We start from the raw sequence: 25912 nt of genomic DNA, 5'->3' as shown, positions 1-25912 counted from the left end.
CCAGCAGGGCTGGAGTGCTTAAGGCAGGGGGGCAGCTGCCCCTTCCCCGGTGCTTTTCCCTTTGGCGGCTCTTTGTTGGCCTTGACAGAGCAGGGAATGCCTCTGCTGGGCCCTGGTAACAGCACCGGGGCCATGGGCTCTGGTGAGAGCCTGGTCTGGCGGTGGGGGCCCTCCCTGTGCCGTGGGTCAGCCCTGCTCTCCTGTGTGGGTCCGGTTCCCCGGCCCTGCTGTGGGGCAGGGGAGCTGTGGGGTGCAGCGGGTCCCCGAGGTGGTGGCGGGTCCCTGCCGGGTGCTGGCAGCCGGGCTCTTTATGAGGCCCCACGTCGCCCTTTGCCCTGGCGCAGCTGAGATAAGGGGATGGGATCCACCGACTTGGGCCTGCAGAGTAAACACGGGCTGCTGGCTCCTGCCGGCACCGTGCTTCCCACCTCTTCCTGCTGCCAGGGCAGCCGGCGGCCCCCCAAGGGCCATGCGGAGTGGTGACCCTTTGTCACCGGCAGCGGGGACACTGCAGTGGTGGGTGGCAAAGGACAGCGCACGCACTGGTGCCTGGCGGGAGTCATTTATTCACTCGTCCCATCACCGGCTCTGACCCAGTGGCTCCAGGTGCCCCAGCGCTGGCACCGGGGCCACCGGGTTTATCATTAACCGGGTAGCACGTGGCAGGGCCGGGGGGCCACGGTGGGGTCACAGCCCGGTGAAGGGCTCGGACTCCAGCCCTGGGTGGCCCGGCTCGGGCGGCAGCTCCCGCCCGGTGCCCGGCAGCTCTGGCCCCGGCTCCACCGTCCAGTTGGCCAGGAGGTCGCTGAAGTCGGGGGTGCCGGCATGGAGGAGGCTGGCAGGGCCGGGGCCCGGCTCCCTCCAGAAGGAGGGCGGCAGCTTCCTCCGGTGCATGGGTGTGATGTGGCCATATTTCCTCTCCAGCCGCTGCGTCTTGCCGCCGGCTGCCCGGGGCGGCAGGCACCGGTGCACGCCGTACTCGAAGAGCTCGGCCAGCGGCCCCAGCCTGTGCATGGCCTCGGGGCTGCCCCGTGGTGCCACGGCCTCGGGCTGGGCCTCGGCACGCCGGGGTGAGCCGCAGTCCTCGGGCACGCCACGGCTGCCGGCGGTCTCCTCCCGGCTCCGCCGCCCGAAGTACCGCTGGATGTCGCAGCTGATGAGCTCCGAAAACTTGAGGAGCTGCAGGGTGGTCTCAGCGGCGCTGGGGATGGCCAGCTCCGGCTCCACGCTCTCTTCTGCCGTCTCCTCCTCGTCTTCCTCCTCTTCTTCCTCCTCCTCCTCCTCGGAGAGGTCAGGGAAGTCGGGCTCGGGGCGTGCAGGCAGCAGCAGGCCGTGTGGGAAGGGCGAGGGCAGCCGCAGCTCGGCCAGGGGCCGGATGACGCCTGCAGCCATGTCAGCGCGCAGGGGCACCCCGGGGCCCGGACTCACCCTGTGGGCAGGGACAGCGGGGTGAGGGTGGCACACACCCCGGCACCCTCCCCACCCGCCGCCCTGCAGTGGCCCTTGGCCCTGAGGCAGCAGGGGGACCGTGTTGAACCATGCCGTGGCCAGGGTGGGGCTGCAGGGCAGTGGGGACATCCCCCACAAGCCATGAGACATGGTGCAGTGGGGATGTCCCCACCAAGTCATGGGATACAGGGCAGTGGAGATGTTCCCGCTGAGCCCTGGGACATGGGGCAGCAGGGACATCCCCACTGAGCCCTGGGACACGGGGCAGCAGGGATGTCCCCACCAAGGCATGGGATATGGGGCAGCGGGGACATCCCCCCTGAGTCACGGAACATGGGGCAGCAGGGACATCATACCCCCCCCCCAAGCCATGGGACATGGGACAGCGGGGATATCCTAACTGAACCCTGGGACATCAGGCAACAGGGATGTCCCCGTCAAGCCGTGGGACATGAGGCAGCAGGAGTGTCCCCACCAAGATATGGGATGTGGGGCAGCAGGGATGTCCGCCCGAATCCATGGGATCTGGGACAATGGGAACGTCGCCAAGTCATGGCATGTGGGGCAGCAGGGATGTCCTCACTGATCCATGGGACATGGGACAGCAGGGATGTCCCAACCAAGTCATGGGATGTAGGGCAGTGGGGATGTCCCCCTGAGCCATGAGCCATAGGGCAGCAGGGACGTCCCCCAGAGCTGTGGGGCAGCGGGATGTTCCCCTTCACCCTGGCGCTGTGCATGGAGGTGAATGGGGCTCAGCACCCACCCTGCCACCCCGGGCTCAGCACCCTGCCACCCTGGGCTGAGCACCTGGGACACTGAACCCTGTGCCCTGCCCACACAATGGCCCCATGGGTTTCCCTGCGATGGGGCAAACCCGGCCACCTCCCCACACTGCCCTCGTGGGCTCCAGCCACGGCTGGGTCTTGCTGTGCTGGATGAGGCCGCGCTGTAGTTAGTGCTACCTGTGCCCCGGGGTCCCCAGCCCCGCCTCGCTGCAGGGCATCCCTGGCCACGTGCCTGGGACTGCCATCGCCCCAGCCCCGGCCCCGAGAGGGGCTTGGGGCAGGGGACAAATCCTGGGGGATGGAGGACAAGTCCTGCTCCTGCCATGCCAAGCACGGTGCTGGGCCCTGCACCCAGCCTGAGACAGCACCGTTACAATCTCTGGGGTCACCGTGCGTCCCTCTTTGTGCCGTCCCCACCACGGGACCCCCGGTCCTGCCTCCGTGCTGCCCCGGGGCAGGCAGTGGGGGGCTCAGCCTCCCAAGGCACTGCGCACCTCTGGGCTGCAGGGAGAGGGGAGCGGGGCCGCCCTGGCGATGCAGCCAGCCTGCCCCGCTGCCACCCTCAGCCAGAGAAACGCCCCGGTGCAGGAGCATATTGCCCGGGGCCGCGGCTCGGCACTCACCTTGGCGCTGCCGCCCGGCCATGCATAGGCTCCCGCGCTGCTCCCCCTTCCTGTCCCTCCACCTGGGCCTGAAGTATTTATAGCGGAGCAGCGAGCTGACGGCTGGCAAATATTTGGTAGCTGTATTGTAATAGTAGACTCGGTAAACAGAGCTGGGGTTTGCTTTAGCACCCAGCAACGGGAGAGCGGCGCGGGGAGGGACGCGGGGACGGAAGGCAGGGCTCACCTTAATGGTTCACTAGCCAGGGGATTTTCAAGTGTTGTTCCTGTAAATTCACCTATTAAATCGGCAGCCCCAGCTGCCAAACTGCCCGCACACTTGTGCCGAGGGCTCTTATCTCCCCACTGATTGGAGGCGAAATCAAGCTTTGTCAAATAAGCGTAAAATTAAATTTCATGCTATTTTGACTCCTGGAGTAGGGATCTTCTGAAGAACATACTGCGTATCGAGCGATGCCTCTGCAAACAGGCGCTGCCGCTGCGGCTGCAGCAGGCAAAACCTCTCTGTGGGGGTCCTGCGGTGCCGGCCCCCCGCACAGCAGAGCGGGGCCAGGTGCTGCACAGCCCCCGCGTGGGTCTGGACCTCCCATCTCCAGCCTCGTGCCCCCCTGAGGTGGGTGCGGGGCTCCCTGACCAGCCCCAGGATGGGGTTTGGAACCTTTTGAGGCGGCAGGACACGGCCCCGATGGCACGGCCAGCAGGAGAGGCACTTCAGGGTGCTGTGCTCCCCGGGGGGTGGTGGGGCTGGGTGCCCGGGGCTGGTGGCTCTTGCCAGGCAGCGCCTGTGGATGCAGAGATGGGGACATATTGTGTGGAGAGCAGCTGGGCCAGCTCCGCGCCGGGGACAGCACCAGGGATGGCAGTGTTGTCACTGTGGATGGGGCGCTGGGGTGCCCCGTGTCTCCGCTCTGGCCTGCGGCCGTGCTGGCCCACGCAGCGCGTGAGGGACTGAGGACAATGACGATGGTGAGCAGCTTGGGTCCCGAGGTGGCTGTGGCCAGAGGTGTAATTTCTGTTTTGGCAGCGGGACGTGCCAGTGGGGCCGTCTGGGGCGGCACAGAGCATGGCCAGGGGACCCAGACAGCCGGGGAACTGGAGGTGGCTGGGCGATGCAGGGTGACTGGGGACACAGGACGGCCAGGGGACGCAGGGCAGCCTGCCTGTGACAGCTGGAGGGCACAGGATGGCAGGGGCCTGACACAGCGCCCTGACCCTGTCACCGCCTGTGCTGGGGACGTTCAGGGGGTGGGACGCCAGCCATCGGGGTTGGGGACGGCCAGAGCCCTGCTCCAGAGCTGCCCTGCCCCCCTGCTCTCGGGGTGACCGCAGCTCCTGGTCTGCTCCCTCGGAGCCCTCCCTGCCGCCCTGCCCTGAGCACCCTGGGCTGAGCTGTCCCCTGAGGTGGGGTCCCCAGCCTCTGGCACGGTGCAGCACTGGCGAGGGAGTGCCAGCCTGGGCACGGCTGTCACCCACCCTCCTCGCCCGGCTGGCAGCCCTGGGGCACCCGGCACCGGCTCCGTGCCGCTCCCTTTCCCCTCTCCAAACACTCACACCGGCAACGCCGGGGCGGGAGCAGCAGCCGTCCTGCCTGGGCACCGCTGGGCAAACACGGCGGGTGGGAGCTGATAAGCCGCAGGCACCCTTCAGTCTGCTCCCTGATGCCACCCGCCGTCGCCCTCCCGCCCGGCATGGCTCGGCAGGGTACGGTACGGCACAGCTTGGTGTGGCTCAGCACTGCTTGGCATGGCCCGGCACGGCTTGGCATGGCCTGGCACGGCTCTGGTTTGGCACTGCTTGGCACGGCTCGGCATGGCCTGGCATGGCCTGGCACAGCTCTGTTTTGGCACTGCTTGGCACGGCTTGGCGTGGCCTGGCACGGCTCTGGTTTGGCACTGCTTGGCACGGCTCGGCGTGGCCTGGCACGGCTCTGGTTTGGCATTGCTTGGCATGGCTCAGCATGGCCTGGCACGGCGCTGTTTTGGCACTGCTTGGCACGGCTCGGCGTGGCCTGGCACGGCACTGGTTTGGCACTGCTTGGCACGGCTTGGCGTGGCCTGGCATGGCTCGGCACAGCCCAGCAGACGCTGCGGCCCGGCCACTGGGCCCACACTTGGTCAGCCCCGGGGACGGGTGCTGGGGCACCCAGGGGCAGCACCGCCGATGGGGGCCGGGCCCACCGCCGCGGCCCAGCGAGGAGCCAGGCTGTGGGTGCCGCCAGGCTGTGGGTGCCCCCAGCCCGAGGCCCCCTCCGCCACCGCTACCAAGGCGTCCCGCTAAGGCGGGGGGGGGGCCGGAGCAGGCGGCCCGGCGCACGCCCGCACGCGGGGGCGCTTCGGCGCCAGGGCGGAGCGGCTGCCGGTCCCCGCCAGCCCCGGCCCCCCCCCCGCCCCGCTCTCCCGCCGCCAGCCCCGGGCCGGCCTGACGGGAGCCGCGCCCCGCCCCGCCGGCGGACTACCGGTCCCGGCATGCCGCGCGGCGGCGGGAGGGGCCGCTTCCGCCCAGCGCCCGCCGCGCGCCGCCGCCGCCGCCGAGGCCGGAGCCGCCGCCGAGGCCGCCGCCCAGGCCCAGGCCCAGGCCGGAGCCGCCCGCCCGCCGCGCCCCGCGGCCCGGCCCCGCGCCCGCCATGTCGGCCCAGGCCCAGATGCGGGCCCTGCTGGACCAGCTCATGGGCACGGCCCGGGACGGTGAGTAGGGGCGGGCGGGGCCTGCAGGAAACGCCGCGGCCTGGCGGCCGCCTCAGCCGCGCGGGGCCCGGCCCGGCCGCTGCCTCCGCTCCGGACCTGCGGCGCGATCGGCCTCCTCCCGCGCCGGGGGACGCGGCGGGCCTGAGCCGGAGCCCCAGCCCGCCCCGCCGCGGCCTGGCCCCGGCCCCGCCGAGCGAGCGGCGCGACGGGCGGTGCGGGGCGGCCGCCTGGGCGGGCCGGCGGAGCGGGCCCGGGCCTCGCCGCGCCTCGGGGCGGCCTAGCGAGCTCGGCACAGGGAGCCCGGTAGGGGTAGGCCTGCCCGGCGGAGGAGCCCGCCTCGGCCCTGGCCCTAGAAAGCGCCTGGCGGGGCCCGGCCCCGGTAGGAGCCCGCCGCTCCGGGCCCCGGCTGCCGCAGAGAGGTTTTAGGGAAAGCTCCGTGCCCAGGCCACGCCGTACATAGAGGCATGTAGGTAGGTGTGCCTGCGGGAGCCGGCCGTTGTAGTTGTTGTCCAAGAACAGAAATGTGACAGCCTGTGCAAAATATGTTCCCGCTGCGGTTTGTATCTCCCTTCTGCGACTTGCTGAGTACTTAAATTTCCTTTGGCACGATTAGCAGGGCTGTTCAGGTACTTTGCACTTTGTTTCGTAAGTGAATAAGTGCGTTTCTTTCTTTGTGTATTGAGTTGCTATTGAATTGCTTCCCATATTTTTATTTCATACAAACTGAACAATTGTGGCCCCTCTATTTTATTTATAAAGGTTCAGTGTATCTTTGCCTGCCTACATCAATCTGCAAGGGAGTTGCAGAAAAGCCTCATGTTCATCGAGCCGTGAGTCACAACCAATTTTTAAAGCTGTTATAACAAAAAAAAAAAAAAGTGTTTGCTTTTTTTTCACAAGTAACTTTAAAAGTGTAGCTTAGAAAGAAAAAAAAAATAAAAATAAAAAACCATTTTCAGTAGACACAACATTATTCCTGGATGCTTGCGAATCCTAAACTATATTCATACTTTAGTATTACACATACCTGTGTCATATACACAGATGAGCTTTAAAATTGTCACATACCATTACCACTTTGCCTTTACTTTTATGTATCATTCCCCTGACTTCCTTACTGCAGGTGTGGGCAAGAAAACTTTTCCTTTAAAACTTTTCAACAGTGGGCATAAAATTCTGCAGCTGAGGTCTTGAAGAATGCAGATGGGTATAGTATATGTTGGAGCTCGCAGTGTGTATTGACTAACTTTGTTTCTTTTTTTATTTTTTATTTTTTTGCTTTTCTGATATTGTCTTGTTTAAGTGGCTCCTGAGTGTAAAATGTCTTCTGAGGGTGGGACGTGGGTGGGAAGCACGCTTCGTGTTCCAGGCCAAGACCTACAAGATTCGTCTTTGCACGGCCTTGGAAAGCACACTGCATATTTGGTTTTCAAAGCGAATGGACCAATGCCTTAATTATCAGATGAGCAAATAGCAATCGCCTATAAAAACTGTCCAGCACAGCCCTGTTTTGTGATTCATGGCCCTCCGATAGCGTGGGTTTCGGTACCTCCTGCCCCTTCCTCACAGTAAAAAAGCGGGGGGGGGAAATAAAAGGTTTTGGCTGCGAGCCAGACTGTCTGTCTCCTTTTTTTCTCTTCGGGCTGTGCTGTCTCTTTATATGGATGACAGGCCTTGGATGTTACTTGGCTCGCCAACACTGTGTTTAACATGGTGTACTGGATGAATAAATGCTAAAATAGTGTTTGTTGCCAATTGTAAGTGTTCCAGAATATCCTGTTACCCTCTAAGTTTTTTTTCGAGTAATTTTGGGGAGCAGGAACACCAAGTATTTTAATCTGCATATTGAGGCGAAATGATCATACCGACATCTTTGTTCTCTTATCGGTATTCTAATGTCTCCTTATTTAAAACCACAAATGAATTTCAGGAGATGAAACCAGACAAAGGGTGAAGTTTACAGACGATCGTGTTTGCAAGAGCCACCTTCTGGATTGCTGTCCTCATGATATCCTGGCCGGAACGGTAAGTATATTCTCTGTAATAAGGAATTCTGCTGAGGCAGACGTTGGTACAGCTCTTCAGGGCTCATCTGTGCATCGTAGGTAACTTCTAGGAGAGATAGGACTTTCTGTGCCCAAGGAGCAGTCATAATTTTAATTTCAGTTTCTGTGACCTGTGTGTGGAACCGCTGAAGTCAGGAGCTCTCAGAATTTGCTTGAAATGTTTTTTCTCTCACAATCCCCCAGCTGCAAGATTATTTCTCTTTTAGCAGTTTGAGATGGTTAGGGCCTGAAACTTGTCCTGTGGAGGTCGCAAGATCATAGCTAGCCTGCTCTCCTGGGCGCTCTAGTTCACTGCTGCATCTTTAGGTTAGCAAGTTTTTTCTCACCAGCTGCAATAATCCTTAATCCTTGGAGCTTTTCAGTCTCCCCTCTCCAGCCACGTGATGTTCTCCTGATGGAATGGCAGCTTTTTCATCATTGCTGGTTGGCGTGCTAATGGCAGGTTACAGCTCAGGCCGACTTTGTCTTTAGAGTTGGTTGGCCTGAGCAGCGTGTCACTGCCTGACTGGTTTGAAACAGTTGAGTCGGCGCCTTCGCTGCTGCCCTCTGGGGACAGAGCTAGCCAATTTTCAAAGGTTTGGCTCGCATGCTCTCAGAGCAAAAGGTGATGTGGGCTTTTAACAGCGCGATCTTGTGAAGTAAGTATTCAATTTAGGCGCCCAGGTGAAAGATGCATTGCAACTTTCAAACGAAAATGGTGCACGTCTTTTGTTAATTGTTGCTGTATTACAGAATTGCAGGATGGAGATGAGTATGGATGTTTGAAATCCATCTTTACCCTCGCTGTTTGACAGTAAATACGGTGGCGGTTCACATTGTCCATCAACTTAACCAGATTGTTTAAGGATACCATCGTTATTTATAGCCCTTCCTGCTGTTATTTCAAGAGCTGGGTTTGACACAGTGGGTTACCAACAAAGGGGAGGGCTGGCACTCCTTCCTCTGTGTCGCTGCAATGGCAAGACTCCGGCAGCACGAGTAGAAAGAGCTTTAGCAAAAGCTGCCTCAGCTCTGAGCGCTCAAACTTTAGCTTCTCAGTGGCTGCTATTGCAGAATAAGATCGGAGGTTGAATACCAATCTCTGTATATCTCTATATTTATTTTTTATTAATTTGAAGCTCAGATGTATTTTCCAGCGATCGCTCCATCAGCCTCCGTGTCACCTCACTTCCATTTCAGAATTTTAAAGCTGTTGCAATCACCTTCTGCCCACCTCCGTCCTTTGTGCGGGTCACTGTGGTTAGGGTATATTTTTTGACATGAGATTCTACAACAGTTTTTTGGGGCCCAGACGGTGTTTTGAAGATGCAGGCTGCCTTCTACCTCTTCTGGCACGTTTCCAGGAAGAAGGTAAACGGTGAGTCGAAGGGGTTGAATTAAGTGATGTGCGTGGCTGTTAGAGCTAGTGCCGAAGCACGGAGGAAGTTGAGGAAGTCGGAGATGTTCGGATGCATTGCGAGTCTCCCGGGGCAGAGAAGCACGTTGAGAAATCTGTTTCTCTTCTGTTGTTACTTGTCTGCAGTGAGTTGTCTCTTCCCTCTTGCTGTGGAATTTGCGCTCACAAATCTTGCAGAGGAGCAGGAAGACCGCTTCTGTGCAAGTGATCTTGTGGATCACTCAGATGATCTTGTGGTGGCCTTTAAGTGGCTGTGGAGCTCTCACGCTGCTGTCAGCAGGTCCTTAGGGGCAAGAAAAAGTACTGGTGCCACAGATCTGTGTTGAAAGAAGATGTGATGTCTGGAACGGGAACAGAATTTCAGCTGTTAGCACTACCAGCACAGAAGGAAACTTAACTGGAATGCGCAGGCTTTCCTTGCGATCTTGGTCAGGTTCGCTGGCATCTTAACGGTGCTCCATTAAGGGAAGAGCTCTGTGGGTGAACCAGCCTCAGCTGGATGGGGTAGCATCCATCTCTGGATGTGTATTATTGCAGAAATCGGGACCTTGGATCTTTCTGGAAACTTCCAACAGATGCTCCAAGCCTTCTGGTGCTGGTTATGTTGCATCCTCCCCCCGAAGGCATTGTTATTGCTGCATCCTTCACGCGTGCAGATATTCCTTAGTGGGAGGCTGATTGGAGACGGGCAGGAAGCTGGATCCCTTGGGTAGCTGTGCTCACTGAAATGTGATGGAGTCTCATTCACTGACCTTCAGGTGCAGAGTAAGAGAAAGAGTCCAGACTCTAAGTAAAGCTCTGGAATATTCCTGAGAGCTGCAGAAGGCATGCTGATGTTTGCTTTGTTTAGGTGGGCCAGTGTTCCTGGTCATAGGAGCCTTTGGCCCCAGCAACTTGTCTAAACTTATCGCTAAACAAGCTGCGATGGTTCTCTTTTTGGTCTCCATGGGAAAGGAGTAAAATTCTGGGAGAACACAAGTTAGTTTAATATGCACATGTGCTGTTTTCAGGGGACTTGTCACTAGATTGTTAGTGGCCTGCACTGAGTTAGCTTTGCAACTAATGGCAAGCATGTTTCTGTCAGTGGAAGTACTGCAGCACATTCGTACGTGGCATCAGCTGGTAATCCTCCTGAATTTTAGCTCCGCTAATAAGTGGACAGATGAGTCTGAAAGCTGCCCAGGTAGAACATAGCTTGGAAATTACATTCAGGGAATTAATTGTGTCCCCTACTGGGAGTTATGAGTGAGCTGAAATCTGTAGGTTGCAGAATTGTTTCATGGGGGTCTGTGCTTTCCTTTTTCACTTGGGCAAAACTCTGCAGCCCTGATTACTACTGAAGAGCCTTACTCTTGGAAATAGACTTTCTGGTGAGTTAGCAGTTTAGTGGAGATCATAAGAGAGATCTCGGAATGTGGATTGCTCAGCAAATGTGAGCAGGACTAATGATCAGTGGCATCTGAATGTTTTAAATCTTTGTGTGTATGGGGGTTTAAATCTTTACTCAGGCTCTGCTGGTTACCTGTCTCAAATACCTGTATTACAAACCAGCCACGGGTGTTGACTGGAGCAAGTCAACGATCACTGCTGGAAAGGGTGAGTATTTGATGACAGGCCTCCCTGAGACGAGAGGATTCTTTGAGACAGAAGGGCTAGTGGTCTTACCTGAAGTGAGCAATACCTGTGAAAATCTCCCTGCACCTAGATCATCTCGAAGGACGTGGAGGAAGACTTGAGGTTTGTATGCCGGTGAGACCCTGAACGTTCTCCCCTCGAGGAAGAGGTTGAGGGATTCGTTGCCTTTTAACAAACAGGGAGAGAAGTATGGAGCACAGTCAGCTCTTCTGAAGTTTTGGGTTGGAGCCCCTTCTCTGAAGTGGGGCTAGTGGATCAGCTTGCAAGAAGAGTTCAGATAAGAGTATTTATGATCTTTGAGAATCACATGGAGTATCACTATTTTCTCCCTATATTGGAAAAGGATCTCGGTATAATGACCATAAGAATAAAAGGTTTAAGTCACATCGTGCTCTGATGTTGTGCAAAGTTATTTTTGTGGTAAAATAACAGTGCCTCGCTAGCATTCTTTGAAGAGGCTTGCCTGAAGATGAACATGATTAAGCTCTGAAAGTACTGAACGCTTTTTTTTGTAGGCATTATATTTCCACCGTTAGAGAGCTCAGCAGGACTATTCCTGGATGCAGTGTCTGTTTCTGTAGCCTGCTGCCTGTGGCCTCCTGTTTCTGGTAAATCTGAGCAAACCGAGGAAGGCTAAATAGTGGCAAGTCATCCGGAATTGTTTTCTTTGTTTAAAAAAGAAAAATTAATAACACAGGTAACTGCTGAATACCTGAGCATTACCTGGTGGAGCTTGCTTCAGTTGCTTTGCTTCATTCTAAACACATCATTGCTGCTGCCCGAGTGCATTGCTTCACATAGGTGTCCCTGGCACCCCCAGCTCTAGTTTGTGATGTTCCGCAGGGATTCTGTGTTGATCCCAATTTAGCTGTATTTAGCTTTTTCTGCAGTTCAGTGAGTTGACAGCTGTTGTGCTGTGTTCAGGTTTGGGTTCCTTGGGATTGGTGGTGACTGGGAGAGAAGAGGATGGCTGGCTGGGGTTTTCCCTCGTGCGATGACATGTACCCTGCCATTCGTACCGTGGCTCACACTTAGGCCTTTTATTATTTTGGCTTTCAAAATGTCATATTCTTTTTCTATTTTAAGAATAAGAGAAATGTTCTCTGTTACATACTGATAATGTCAAAATGCAATTTCCATGTTTTGAGAGCGTAATTAACTTTGGTTCATGTGGCTGTTAACTACTAGGTTGGGGAAAAAGAACAAATTTAAATAGCATCGACTGCAATGGGAGTGAAGGGCAGCATGCAGGTCAGAGCTTTCTGGGAAGGGAGATGCTCTCAAGAAGTCTCTCGTTAGATGGGCTTATGTGTAGGAATTAGCTTTGCTGGGCAGGTTTTAAAATTCCAGGCTGCAGCTGAATGTGGGAAGGGGCTAGCTGTAGAATTATGAGTCTGTTGTTGCTGAGCGTGGGTTTGTGCTTTTCTACTGGCCATACCCCTTACTCCCTTAAGTCCATTTGTTCTTGATAGGAAGCATTCTGTCTGTGTTCTATGATTTGGTATCTTTCGATACGTTACTAGGGCTCGTCCTGACACAGATGTGCTTTTGCAGCTGAGCTTTAAACAGGGTACAAAGCTGTATGTTTTGCCGTGCTGTAGCTCTATAATCGGAGGCATTTGGAATTAGTGCCCGTTGAAGGAGTTGCTGCTGCAGTGTGCTGCGCCTTCCCAGCTCCCTCCCAGCAATTTCTAAGGCTGTGCTGTGCCCTAGAGCAGGAGTAGGACTGGACTTAAAACATTTGGGGTGTTTTAATGTTGTTCCAGGAACACCTAGAAAAGGGGTTCTAGCAAGCATGTGGTTCTTCTGGCTCATTCTGTTACTGACAGGTTAAGAGGAAGCTCTTTTTCCTAAAGAGGCTGTATTATGATATGATACAGTTGGCAAGAGTTAAGTATCTGCTGCTTATGTCCTGATGGAGGGTTCTTACATTGATTTTCCTTTTTCTTTTCAACAGCGAATGGACCTGGGAGAATGTACAAAGATCCATGACTTGGCACTGCGAGCAGATTATGAGATTGCAAGTAAAGAGAGAGACCTGTTTTTTGAGCTGGATGTGAGTACGGGGAAATACTTGTTACTTTTGTGGAAACTGCCTCTTGAAGTTATTTGGCTGAACGATAGAACTCAGTGGGCATTTCAGCTAGCCATGTTATTTGATGTGTTATCTGACAAGAATGTGCAGCCCCTTCCCAACTGCCGGCTTGATTGCTGACTTGAAATTGTAATTATGGTCCTTGCAACCCCATTAGTCCAGCTAGCTGGGAGGCTCCTCTGGCATTCCTTGCATCCCACACCTGCTGCTCTGTACCAGGTCATTGTAACCTGGTGGCCTGCCCAGAAGGAGGTTTGACATTAAAAGCCTTCTGCTCTGTGGTTTCACTTTTGCCAGATTTAGCTTTCTGTGATGGAACAGATCAAGTGGAAGAACAATTCTGTCTTCCCTTTTCATGTTATTCCAGTGCTTTTGTCTTTGCACCCGTTGCTCATGCGTTGGAAGTTCCAGTGCAAAGCAGTCTTCATGTGAGCATTCTGTTACGTGTCAGAGTAAAGGAACTGTGTCAGGTTCCAGGCAGATGACAGACTTAAGGGCAGGGATCTAATTTTACTTTTTCTGCAAAGTGTCATATATTTTTTTCTCGAGGCATCCGTTCTTGAGGTTGTTTGTGCATTATATAGGGATTGCAGCAGCTAGCTGTTGGCTGCCAAAGCTAGATCTGGCACGGAGAGCATTGTTATTCACAATTCTTTGTCTGAACATGCAGGCGATGGATCACCTGGAATCCTTCATCGCAGAGTGTGATAGGAGAACAGAACTGGCCAAGAAACGCCTGGCTGAGACACAGGAAGAGATCAGTGCTGAAGTGTCGGCAAAGGTATTGTCCTCTCATTAAACATTTGTTCTGCAAGTCTGTGTGAGAGCACCGGTGCTCTGTTTTCTCTGACACCATTGATATTGGGAAGTTAGGCTCCACAAAGGCTTTGTGGATTCCAGCCATCCTCCTCAAATGCTGCTCTGGCCGTTCTTGACAAACTTACTGGTTCAGAGGGCCATAGTAGCGTAAAACATGAACTCTAAAATAGGTTGCTTTGGCATGGCAATAAAGCATATTGGTTTCCCCCCCACACTGTTCAGTGTTAATGTAATAGCTTAGAATAGTAAATCCATCCCATGATTGTTGTCTTTTCACTTAGTAAATGCTCATGGAGTTTCCTCTTTGGGAACTTGCTTCATCGGGACAATACAAAGCATTTCTGAAGCTGGTTTTGCGGACTCTATCCTGTCCTGCGAGCCAGAAATGTGCCGCTGGTTGCGGCAGAACTAATGATGCCCTCTCCATGTCTAGTTTCTCTCTTTGCTATGTGTCTGTGACTGCATTGCCTGTACTTGGCCCACCAGTCCCTTTTTGTTGGGACTCCTTTGACTTTTGAAGATTTATGGTCATCTTCCACTAACTGCTTTTGTTAAACAGTATTTTTTAGAGAAAAAGGAAAAGTCATCCTGCAAGCTTTGGCAAGTTTTTTGTCTTATTAAAAACACACTATTCTCTTTAGGCAGAGAAAGTACATGAGCTGAATGAAGACATTGGAAAACTCCTAGCTAAAGCTGAACAGCTGGGAGCTGAAGGAAATGTTGACGAGTCTCAAAAGATCCTGATGGAAGTGGAGAAAGTCCGAGCGAAAAAGAAAGAGGCAGAGGTATGGCCTTGGTTCTCCTATGAATTGTAATAGCGGACTGAGCTAGGCTGAGTACATGGCAAACCGCTGGGCGGTTCCTACCTCTTTTCCTATGTTGCCAGCACCTCCTTTTTCAGTTTCAGCCGTGTGCCAGCAAGCAGTGGCATAGATGAAGAAAAGCTTTTTAGAAATTTTTATCTGGTGAAGATAGCTAACTGGGGTGGGGAGGGATTTGTCCTCTGAAATATTTGGTCACTAGTCACTTGGTAGGGATAGACTGTCAGGTTAGCTGTGCTTGCAAAGTGTTTTGTACGGCACTTCCTTTATATTGAGGCTGGTTTTTTGGTTCTTGAAGGTGGCAGGGCAATTCTTTGCAGGTTTTTCCCTGGAGGGTTGTGACTATGTAAGGGTTCCCTGACGTTTGCCTGTTTTTATGCCTCCCTTTAGGAAGAATACCGAAATTCAATGCCTGCATCCAGTTTCCAGCAGCAGAAGCTGCGTGTGTGTGAAGTCTGTTCAGCATATCTTGGTCTCCATGACAACGACCGGCGTCTTGCTGACCACTTTGGAGGCAAATTACACTTGGGTTTCATTCAGATCCGTGAGAAGCTGGATCAGCTGAGGGTAATCCTGTCTGTTTTAAACCTTCTCCTTGTAGTTCTGAAGACATTCAATGCTTTTATTAAATTCATACAGGATTCTTTGCAGAGTGCTTGTAGAAGCCCAGAAATTTCTGATTGCAGAATCCCTGAAACTTCAAATGGAGGTTGCGTAGCCTCACGTGTTCTGTAATTTCTGGGTAACTAAATAAGTACCCTCAGAATTAGTCAAACCAGACCACTGCTGTCATTTCTTCCTTAAATACATGCAGCTGTGCCATTGCTCTTTTCTCATTGATTTGGCTGAGATTTGTCACTGGGGGTATTTTGACTATTGAAGAGGACTTTCAGACCTCTTAATGAAATGCTTGAACTGAAGTTTCACGTAGTGCTGTCAGTGAAGATCTTCAGTAGCTGAAGTGATCAGAAGTTTTCTAGAATGGTTTGTAATGGAATTGCAGTACTGGCCTTGCTTGCAGAGACCTTTAGACTCCTCGAGGAAGAGTTGTGATTCCTGTGCCTTATTCATTAGGCAGTATATTGAGGTCAGTGCCTCGATTGATCATTGGCACGAGGCCAGAGCGCTGTTTCATTGTCGTGTGTACTCATGGTGAGACAGTCCTTGCCTCAAAGCTTACGGGCTTGTCTCTTAGAGCACAAGCACTCAAAGCAGAGTAGGGAGTGGCATTTCTTGCACTGATGTATGTTAGTGAAGTTGTGAGGAAAATGAGAACCTTGATGGAGATCTTGACTAGCAAAATGCAGTGAAACAGTTCTTTGTCTTACTACCTTTGTCTTACTATTTGAATAGTCTCCCTGCAGATCTCTCTCACCTGTTACTGTATGGCTGAAATACGATGTAAACTTTTTTCTAGAAAACAGTGGCAGAAAAGCAAGAGAAGAGAAACCAGGATCGTTTGAGACGGAGAGAGGAGAGAGAACGAGAGGAGAGAATGGGCAGACGGTAAGTGGAAGCTGATAACTGGTTTGTGAAGTTGGTTTTGAAATAGTCTGATTTCTTGTATCTGAGCACTGTAGGAAAGCAGCATCTGCTGTGGGAGCAGCTGTTGGAAATGCTCCAGGTGCTGTGTGAGCACCTTGGCATTCAGTTAAAGATGAAAACAAATGCACAAACCCCCCACCTTAGAGTGATTGTATGTGTATTGTTTTAACCGCCATTGTGTATCTGAAAGATGTGAGCTCCCTGTAGTCTTCGGGCTTATATTGGTCTAGTCCCTGTCTTTTGGAATCTGAATCTGGACAAAATGCCTTCATCCAGTCCCACATCTGAGTGGGAAAGTTTAAGATGAGCAAGGGCTAGGTCTGCTCAAAAGGCACTAGTCATGCAAAAATTCCCAGGACAGCCCTCCTCACTTCTAGGCTAGGAGGTGACAACAGAATGGAGCTGGTGTCCGTGAGCCAGATGGTGGGCTGCCTGTCTTGCTCAGAAACTTTTCTACAATAATAGTGAGGTGCTTTTGGCACAGCTTTGGAAAACACTTCCCAGGGGATCTGAGGCATCCCAAGGAGTGGCTGCTTCTGCTAGTTGTGGCTGTATGTGGCTGCTCATACATGTATAATCCTTGAGCAGTGGGAGTGGCTGCAACGTTAATATTCTCAGGACAAGCTCTTCTGCCTCTTGCCAGCTGAACTGGAAAAACTATTTCTTCTTTACTTGAACAGGCATCTTGTGTGTAAACAGCTCAGTGAAACAGCCTGGTGTGGAGAGGGTGGTCATTCGCAGTGGTCAGGCAGAGGAAGTGGCTGAGTAGGAATGCTGTTCTCATTGTCACAGCATCTCCCCAGTTACCGCATGTGTTTCTCCTCTTGTACTTCTTGTGTCAAAAAAACCAGTCTTGCTGCCTGTGGAAAGCTCTTTTTGACTCTTGGTATAAACTGGAGTGTTTCAGCCATCCATGTCTGAGGCATGAGACATACATAACTGCAGTATGCTCTAAGATGGTGCTGGCTTCTGGGTATACATTGCTGGAAATGCTAGCAAATAAATACCAGAATCGAAGCAGCTTGGTTTTCGGTGGTCTGCAGCTTGGTGGTTTTGGTGTATTGTGAAGATGTAAGCCCCAAATTGTTATGCATTCTCCAGTTAGGGTGTTTTATGTGGGTTCTCTCTCCCTGTGGATCACCTGGTGTCATATGAAGTGCCAGTTCATGCTGCAGCTTTCTCCTGAACTGCAGCACTTCATGTAGAGCCTCACAACTTTCTGGCATCCATGCAAGATTGTCAGTAATGCAGTTATATTTGAGAGCTGCAGAATCTGGAACTGGCTGATGAGTGCAGGAGTTAATCGAAAGGGACTGATGTACGCTGTTGCTATGGACAGAAAGATGGAAATGAAACAAGAAGTGTACATGCAGCTGCTTCGTGGCAGGCTCTGTGACCTACAGTGTAGGACCACATTTAACCTGGAGTCAGCGTGTCTGTCTCCATGGTGCCTCTTCTTCCTGGAGTTCATTTCTGTGTGAAAATTGCTCAGCAGAGTTGCCTTCAGGAAGAGTTCTCTACATCTCCCCAGAATGCTGGCTTTCTTCCTCCTATGGCATGCCTGTGGTTTTGGTTTTGTGTTTGGTTTTTTTTTAATCTCAGTTCCTGAGTTAAGGAGCCTCTTGTGTTCACAGGTAGCCCATATATGGATGCATCTGATAAGGGGGTTTGAAGATCACTTTTGAATATTTAATGCTTTAAATGTGAAGGGTTTAAGAACTGCAGTGAGTTGGCCTAAAGTCTGAGTTCTTGCTGGTTCCGTAGGTGGCACTACTTAAGAGACTGTAGCCAGCCTTTGCTCTCATCATACAGCATCTGTATGCTCCTCTGTTCAGATACCAAAGAAAAGCATGTTAGGAAGGAGTCGGGATTGCCATACAGAGGAGGTCAAATTATTTGCCTCTCTAAAATGAGAACTTGACCCAAAGAAGGAAAATAGTTTCCCCAGCGGACACTTAGTGTCAGAACTGGGACTAGAGCCCAGATTTCTCAGCACCTTCTCCTCTGGGAGCTGTGCAACACCATGCTTACAGGGGCGTTTTTCCATCAAAAGCTAATCAATGGCTTCTACTGCCTTTCAGATTGCCTCTCCTAAGCACAGCTTGATACTTGAAGGAACCACAGCAAATACATTGCCTTCATAATTCTTGTCGTGTCTTCATACGCAGCATCTTCATGGTGTTATTCAGTAAGAGAAAGAGTACCGCTTGACTTTGAGAAGTCTTTGGTGGCTTATAGGCACTCTGACATACTATGGAAACCTGTAGATTCACTTGTGAAACTCTAGCTCTCACAGACTTTATTAATTTGTCAACTAAACTGTGATTTCCACATAGGAATGAGTGAACTGGGTTGTCACCCCTAGTGGTAAATAAGCACAAGCCCTTTGTTTGGTGTTGCCAGTGACTGTGGGCTACCCAGTAATCTTAAGACTGAAATTCTGCGGAGGGGTGGCATGCTTGGAAGAGCAGACCTTGGTATTTGCTTCCAGAGTACACCAGCAAATGACTAGGTGGAGCTGCCAAATGGATTTCCTTTGTAATAAGTTGGACAAAACACAGGTTATGAAACTCGGCACATAGCCTCTGTGAGGCAGGGACAAAAAAGAGGGGGGGGAATATGCTCAGCCTCTCACTCCTCTGGACAGCAGTCTTCTACCATCTCCTGCTGTATTCAGGCTAGTAAGGAAAGTGCTGTTTTGTTGGATGCTTCCTGAATTCTGAAGTCTAGCGCTAGGGAGTGATTATCGGGAGTTTATTGTGCAAACTCCTGCTCAGATTGTAGGCGTGGAAGGGCAGCCAGGTTTTTCAGGGGATGTGGAATAGCTTTGTGTGGATGTGTGCACTGGTGATTCAGAATAAAGTGATCAGGAGGCAAAGAACATTAAGAACTTGGAGTAATTACAACCACCAAAAAAAATTCAGCTGCCTGCCAGGCATCTACAGGAGGTCCTGCTGCTCTGTCAGGTTCTGTTACATGAAAAAGGAGGTGTGTGGTTATCGCCTTGCTCTCCTGGTTTATCAGCTTTTCCTTTGTCTGGTCGACTTGTGTGTTGCCTCAGCGCACGGTTCATTTGCCTGGCTCCGAGTTCAGCTCCACCTTGTTTACACTCCTTCTACCTGAATTCCTTTCTAAATTTTGTTGGGTTTTGTGTTGTTTTGTTTTTTTTTTTTTCTTTCTACCGTGATTGAACAATCCCATTTCATTGTGAAGGAATGTCAGTGCACATTGATTCTCTTAATCTTGTCTTATCCAGGTAGGGTTTTAAATGATATTGTTAAAGTAGATGCTTCTCTATTGCTTTTTAAAATTTTGTCTGTGTGTAACTTGCAGCTGCATCTCCTGTTACAGTGCCAGAACAGCTCTGTGGCTGTGTAACTGGAACATCCCCTGCGAGACTGTATGCAGTGGGGATACGGGAACAGTTTCAAGAGTGAGTCTCTAAGTCACTGGACAAGGAGACCGGCCGCTTCTCAATTAGAGCGAAAAGAGACTGTTTGGACGGTGTGTGAAGTTTTGGTGTAGGCTGGCTCTGAAACGTGGCTGTAGAGAAAAAGGGAGGGCATATCTTTCACGTGGAGTGGTACTTTAGGTGGTGCTGAGTAATGGCGCTTCAGAAGTTGAAAGAATCGTGACATTGTTATTTACAGACTGTCGAAAGCTAATGCTTAGAGCGTTAGGGTTAGAGTGCTGTACATGAGCTCTGAAGCCATGGAAATGTGAGAAAGAATAGTGAGACTTGGATGATTGTTCTCAGGTTGCTTTCTAAGTCTGGGATGAAGGATTTTCTATGATCTCAGTTACTTTTCAGTAATAGTTCTTCCCTGGTGTCTGTGTCCCCTCTTTTTTTTTTTTTTCCTGGCTCATCTTTCCCAAACAAGAAAAAAAATCATTGATGCAAATTTCCATCTAATGTTTGTTAAATAAATATGATGAGTGAGAAAATCCTGTATTTTGTCTTCATTAAAACCTTTTTAATGTGCAACTACCTCAAAGGAACCGCAATCAGAAAACTGACAAGTGTCTTTCTGACTGGAATGAAAATGTTTTTTTTGAAAATGTTAGAGTTGATCTAGTTGATGTTAGACTGCAGAGGGTAAAGTGTATATGTCAAATAGGCACAGCAAACTTAAAGTTGGAAAGGTTCGTTGTGGTGTTTTATTAACAGAGACTGAATTGGTTTATAGACCTTTTCTGTTCTGACAAGATGCTCTGCATGTAGAAACTAGTGTTTCTACAAAGTTCTTCAGTTTTTGACAAATTTCCATTCCCCCCACCCCCCAAATTGAAGATGATTAAATGTTTTAATGGTTTTATGGCAAGCTTTTTTTTTTAGCTGACACATTACTTGGGGTATTGTTGTGTTCCTGTGAAGAGCTGCCAGGGTGAATGGGTTGTTTTATTGAAAACGCACTGACTATATCATACCTTCTCTTGCTTAACTCTCCTCTTCTTTCTAGGTCTGGATCAAGAAATAGAGATCGTCGAAGGTGAGTGCGCAGTTCTCCTACAGTTCTCCCAAATGCCTATTTGCGTTTCTGTCTAGTTACTGAGGTTTTTCCTGGGTCTCACAAGTGGAGTTCACTTAGTGCCCCAGTGTCTTTGTTTTGCTCCCTGAAAGAAATGGGCACTACCGCTCGGGCACTTCAGTGGTGCTGTGCAACTTAATGTCACCCGATGGGCTAGAGAGCGGATGCTGGCTAGCCTGGTCAGGACAGAGGGTGCTGCGTGCTCCGGAGTACGAGTCTAAGAATGTACTTGATGCCTTTTTCAATAAATACCTAATAAGCTTTCAGAGTTCTAACGTCTGAAATACATGTTACATATATAATACCTCAGATGTAAAAATACAGAGATTCAAGAGTAAAGCCCCCACATCTCTGTGAAGAGCTTGCCTTAGCGGTATGACAGCCTTCTCTCAGTGCTCACGTATCTGGAGATCTTCCTCTCTACTGCTTTCCATAGACATTGGCATGCTTTGTTTTGTTTTTAGAGCAGATTGAAAGAAATCTGCTTCTAAAGTGCAGTACTTTCACAAGGGAGACTCTCTTTTGGCAGACTGCCATACGGGTTATGGTAATTTCACATGCCACTTACTTTGGCCTCTCTTCTACTTATAGAGGCCTCACTTTGAGTGAGGCGCGGTTGGTAAGCTCTGCTCTAGGCATCGGCACATGCTTACGTTAATGGTGGGAACTTTTTATATAAGCTTCCCAGCAACTCAGATTTACCCATTGGCATTTTGTTGGTAGCATGAGGCCCAGGAGGGCGATGCCCACCCTGTGGGTGATCTGCCTTCTGTGTTGTCAGGGATGCGGCTGGGGGGGTGAGGGCTGACGCTCTGGATATTTGTTACTCAGGAATGTCTGAGAGACGGGCTCAGGTGTACAGGTCCGATGTACTGGCCCGTCTCCTGAGTCTGAGGCAATCTGTGTCCTCTTCAGATCACGGTCTCGGGATAGGAGGCGAAGACGCTCGAGATCGGCTTCCCGTGAACGGCGGAAGTCTCGCTCCAGGTCCCGAGACCGACACAGACGCCACCGGAGCCGTTCCCGCAGCCACAGCAGAGGTCACCGACGGGGGTCCAGAGACAGGAGTTCAAAACACAAGTATGTATTCCTGACACGAGTGCTTCTGGAGGGGGGAGTCCGTGGCATCACAGTGAGCCTCCCCAGTCCCTTAGAGTGAGCAGGAGTATGACTGGTTTCTCAAGTTAGCAGCTGCAGTGTCCTGTGCCAGCTCCTGGGCCAAAGCAGGATTTCCCAGTGGCCGTTCGTAGATGGCCTCACGTGAGAGCATAGGGCAGTAACTGTCCAGCGAGATCCCAGCTTGGGAGGAGAGTCGAGGAGATAGAACTGGTTCCCTGATTTGCAGCGCTGAGCCTTGAGAAATTGCTGCTTTTCTTGTATGAGAAGGCAGCACAAAGGCCTGCTTGAGCTAACTGAGCCTTCCCAGGCCTGTAAAAGCCAAGTAACTGAGAGGCAGTTCTGACGTTACATTTCTATGGTTATCTTCTGCTTCCCCGCTTCTTTCTGTCAGTGCTGGCAAGGGGAAGGAAGTGTATGATTTGGGATCTGGGGGAAGTCTTCTGTTAGAAGGCTGGTCGAGAGACAGACGGTTCTTTAGGAATCTGCACCAGAGGGAGGGGAAAAGGAAGCCAGGAGGAGGAGTATACCATTCTCCTGTCGCTAAGGAGAAGCACTGTAGTCCAAAGAAGGGCTTTCAGTCTCTTCTGAAAGTCAGCAAAACACCCACTGTGTTGGAGGAAGGATGAGGCAAGCATATGTAGGAGTATTAGAAAAATTGAAAGGAATCATTGTGTTTCCTTACAGCCCTTCTAAGCCCAGGAGCAAATCTATCACCGGGTGCTTGCTGAAGTTAGATCTGGCTCTTTTTAAATGCTCCTAATTAATAGGGGAGTGCTTTAGCACTGTCTCACCTGATTAGGCACCACCACTCAAGTAGAATTCTAGAAACAAACCTACTGTTGTGTGTCTTGTGTCACTTTAGCTAAGGGGTGAGAACAGGTTTTAAAGATACCTGATGAATGGGAGGGAACTAACGGTCTGAAAAAAATAAGTCTGTTAATAATTGAGGGGGGTGTGTAAATACTGTTGATTCTCCAATGGCTGAGATACTAAAGTCCTTTTTTAAATCTGTCTTGAACATGAAAAATAAAGAAAAGAAGTTTGGACAATTAGGAAGTGAGGAAGACCCTGTAATAACTATTACTAAAGAGCAGGTAAGGGATTACTTCGAAAACCTTGAACACATTCAAATCAGCCCATCGAGACTGTAGGGGGATTGGCTAGCTGACACACTTCCACAAAATTGCTGAGGACTGGGGAGAGACCAGGATCAGTTTAAGAAAATAAAACAAAACCAAGAGAACAAACAGAAAATCCCTGTTCCCTGAAAGAGTGTAGCTTCTGTTTTCACCTCGAGAATTAATGAAACCTGCATTCGGCGGGTTCTGCTGGTCTGAGGTCTCACTTGTATAAAGAAATGGAGAGCCTGTCGCAGGATCTGGAGATCTCGGGGTAGGAGGACTACGGGCAGCAGGCATTGTTGTGGGCACAGGAAGAGAGTTAATCTCATCAGAGTGACTCATGTTGTCTTCTGGTGAAATGACACAATTTCATGCAAATGAAATGGTTCATGTGATACAGAGGGCTGTAAGGTTTTAATATATCAATTCTGCAGTATTTCCGAGCCTTACAATCGGCACGAATGAAAGCTGGAACCTCTAAGGTACCTGCCAGGTCCTCTTCTTGCGACTGTAAAGAAAAACCTGCGTACTGAGTCCTAGAGTAAAACGTGCTGGCTCTGGGGGGTCTGTGAAAGCCTCTTGCCTGGTTCTGAAGGGGTACGGGCCGCTAGAGCTCGCTCAGGATCAGCACCTTTTGAAGGCTGCTAGTCGACAAGCTGGCATGAATCACGCAGGAAAACAGCCTTTTCAGATTGGACCTACCGTGAAGCCCTCTGCTTAATTCTGTGTGGGCCGATGCAGCGAAGCTCTGCCGAAACTCTGCAGCCATCATTCGGGCAGGCTGTGAAAAGATTTGCCCGCGTTGTGGGCTGTGAATAGAAATCTGTATCATCCTGGCTTTGAACCCAGGATGCTGCCAAGGACAACGCTTGTCAGGATGGAAAGCAGAAGCAGCCCAGGGCTGAGCAAGCGTTTGAGTCCAAAGAATACGGTTGGTATTTAAAGCAGTTGAGCGGAAAGCCGCTAGCTTAGAGCATAATGAAAAAACACTCTAGAAGACACGAGCAGAGCTGAGTGATAGACGAGGAAGAAATTGCAGGCACTTTAGTATGGCCCAGTAAACTAATAAGGGGCCCAGGGAAGACCTCAGAGAGCCCCTGTGGCAACAGCTTGAAAGGATCACCCTAAGGAGGGAGTAACAAAGGCTGCGCCGTGCACTCAGCGCTGCAAAACTGGCGTTCTCTTACATAAAGCTTGTAGAGGGACCAGAGTTGCTGTCTTGGGGGACAGCACTCCCGACGTCGCAGTACCTAGGCACATTTCCGTAAGAAACTTGTGTTATGCCACAGCCCTGTTAGGGAAAGATGTTGTAACTTTATGCGTATTTGGAAATTTTTTTAGTTCTGAAGCTTATAGCGACGGTTTACTTTGTACTTCAGATCTTCTAGAGATCGATCTTCAAGAGAAAAGTCACGAGACAGAGAGAGAAAAGAGAAGAGCTCTTCTGAGAGGCGGCACGAGAGCACAAATGGCAAATCTCGTTCCAAGAGATCAGAAGAGAGAGAAGCTGGCGAGATCTGAACTCAAACGATCTGTGTTGCACTGTAAATAGTCTGATAAACATTCTACACAAAGCCTAAATTTCCCATTTATATTTACTGAATACAACTCATCTTTTGTAGTTTGGAATTTTTATTGTTTGGCAGATAGCTGTGAGTTTGTAGAGACACAGAGTTACGTACTGTTTAACAGGATTTTGTTTTAGTAGGAATAAATAAATCTGGACGGATCGTTTTCAATTCAGGCCAGCGGTTGACACACTGTGTTTGTCCCGACCCAGCGAACGCGGCAGTCAGGGGCAGCGCTGTGGTCGGAGACCTGAGCTGCCGTGACGTTTGTAACGCTTCAGCCCTTTCCAAAAGATCTACCTGACCCTTCGTGAGCACGCCAGTAGCACTGGTTCTCACTTAATTAATTTTTCCTTCTGTTTATATATGCTAAAAGAAATTCGGAAGTGGGTTTGTTTTTTTTTTTTTCCTTTTAGTGCTTAGCCACCTCATTTTTACGTCTCCAGCGCTTGAGAGTTGCCTCACTATTCCAGCTAAGTCAAGACAGACAAAATTTGGCCCCGATCTGCCTGTTTCGAAAGCTGCTCACCTTTGTGAGGACGACCGAGTCGGCTGGAGCACGTTTCTAAGATGGGCTCAAGTCTGGTTTTAGAACCTTTACAGATCAGACACGGGGCGTAAGCAAAACGGTGGAAAATCTGGACTGATTTCTGCTATAGAGGAGGACGGCCACAGCTAGCCTGCCTGTTTGCTGGGCACGCCGCAGTCGGAGCTTCCTCGGTGGAGTTTTCTGACTTGCAAAAAAAGCGTTGGTGTTAATGTTTCTCGAGGCCGGTCAGGCAGAACGTGGCCGAGTGGCAGAGGTGACTCCGGATGGAGCCAAATCCAGGGGCGGGGCGAGGAAACGAGCCGCCCGTGTCGGTGTGTTGCCGCTTCTCCTGGGACGGAGCCACCGGCTGCGTCCTAACAACGCGTGGGAGGAATTTGCCTATTGTAACTAGCTTATTTGTAACTAGGTTTATTTCACACTAGGGGAGGAAGGCCGCCCTGCCGCGCCAGCCGCGCTCGTCACCCCGAGGATCGGTATTTTGTGAGAATTGTGTGAGTAAAGCACTTGCCGCCCGCCGAGCTGCCCGCTGGCGGGGCGTCAGCCTGGCCGCTCCTCGTCGGCTCGGCGAGGCGGCTGTCTTTGACGAGAGGCGGCCGGCGCGAACGTTTCCGCGCGGCGGAAGCGGGAACGCGTCTGCACGTGCTGTTTCGGGGCCGCGTGCCCGGGGCGCGGGGGCTCCCGCAGGTGTTTCTCCCCTTCCAGGTCCCGGTAAGCTGCTTAACGGTTTCGGTTTCCCTGCGGCCGTCCCGGCGCTCCCTCGGTGTTAGTCCTTAGTGCATGCGACCCCCTTCCCTGTCCGTTTTTACAACTAATTCCGCGGTTTCACGTATTGTTTTTGTAACCTCCGTGTCGGGTGAGGGGAGAGCGGGACCCGGGGGGCGGCGGGCGCGCTCTCGGGATGCCTGTACGTGACTGTGCTGTTCTCTCGCGGTCTGATCGCATTAAAGATCTGTGTTTGTGGCTCCCAGTGCTGCCCGGCCTTGTTCTTGCGGGTTCCCCGCCCGCGCCGCCGCCGCCACCGGGACGCGCGCGCCCGCCCCGCCCCGCCCCGCCCCCGCCCGCCGCACTGCGCAGGCGCGCCTCCGGGTGGGGCGGACGCGGGCG

At 51.6% G+C, this 25912-nt stretch overlaps 2 protein-coding genes across 5 annotated transcripts; one reads left to right on the top strand and one right to left on the bottom strand.

Moving 5' to 3' along the window:
- Window positions 1–553: 553 nt before the first annotated feature.
- On the bottom strand, window positions 554–3060 carry PERCC1 (proline and glutamate rich with coiled coil 1). The gene is made up of 2 exons (XM_076350980.1): window positions 2861–3060; window positions 554–1429 (listed from the first exon to the last, which is right to left on the bottom strand). The coding sequence occupies exons 1-2, from the start codon at window positions 2884–2886 to the stop codon at window positions 688–690; spliced, it is 768 nt and encodes a 255-aa protein (XP_076207095.1). The 5' UTR covers window positions 2887–3060; the 3' UTR covers window positions 554–687.
- Window positions 3061–5453: 2393 nt separating this feature from the next.
- Window positions 5454–25771, top strand: LUC7L (LUC7 like). Of its 4 annotated transcripts, none has more exons than XM_076351343.1 (11): window positions 5454–5544; window positions 7475–7569; window positions 12599–12697; window positions 13407–13517; window positions 14197–14340; window positions 14767–14943; window positions 15794–15882; window positions 20382–20411; window positions 21366–21530; window positions 22602–22663; window positions 24070–24106. In XM_076351343.1, the coding sequence occupies exons 1-10, from the start codon at window positions 5484–5486 to the stop codon at window positions 22627–22629; spliced, it is 999 nt and encodes a 332-aa protein (XP_076207458.1). In that variant the 5' UTR covers window positions 5454–5483; the 3' UTR covers window positions 22630–22663; window positions 24070–24106. The 4 variants fall into 4 exon arrangements, with proteins under 4 accessions (XP_076207458.1, XP_076207456.1, XP_076207459.1 ...); XM_076351344.1 differs by lacking the exon at window positions 22602–22663 and adding an exon at window positions 6304–6374 and having other exon boundaries at window positions 5456–5544; window positions 24070–25771; XM_076351342.1 differs by lacking the exons at window positions 5454–5544; window positions 22602–22663 and adding exons at window positions 6027–6374; window positions 6668–6751 and having other exon boundaries at window positions 24070–25771.
- Window positions 25772–25912: the final 141 nt, after the last annotated feature.

This window comes from Aptenodytes patagonicus, chromosome 13, assembly GCF_965638725.1.
Source record: "Aptenodytes patagonicus chromosome 13, bAptPat1.pri.cur, whole genome shotgun sequence".
Taxonomy (NCBI): Eukaryota; Metazoa; Chordata; class Aves; order Sphenisciformes; family Spheniscidae; genus Aptenodytes; species Aptenodytes patagonicus.
The sequence above is the reverse complement of the archived record's forward strand: the minus strand, read 5'-3'. Positions and strand labels throughout refer to the sequence as shown.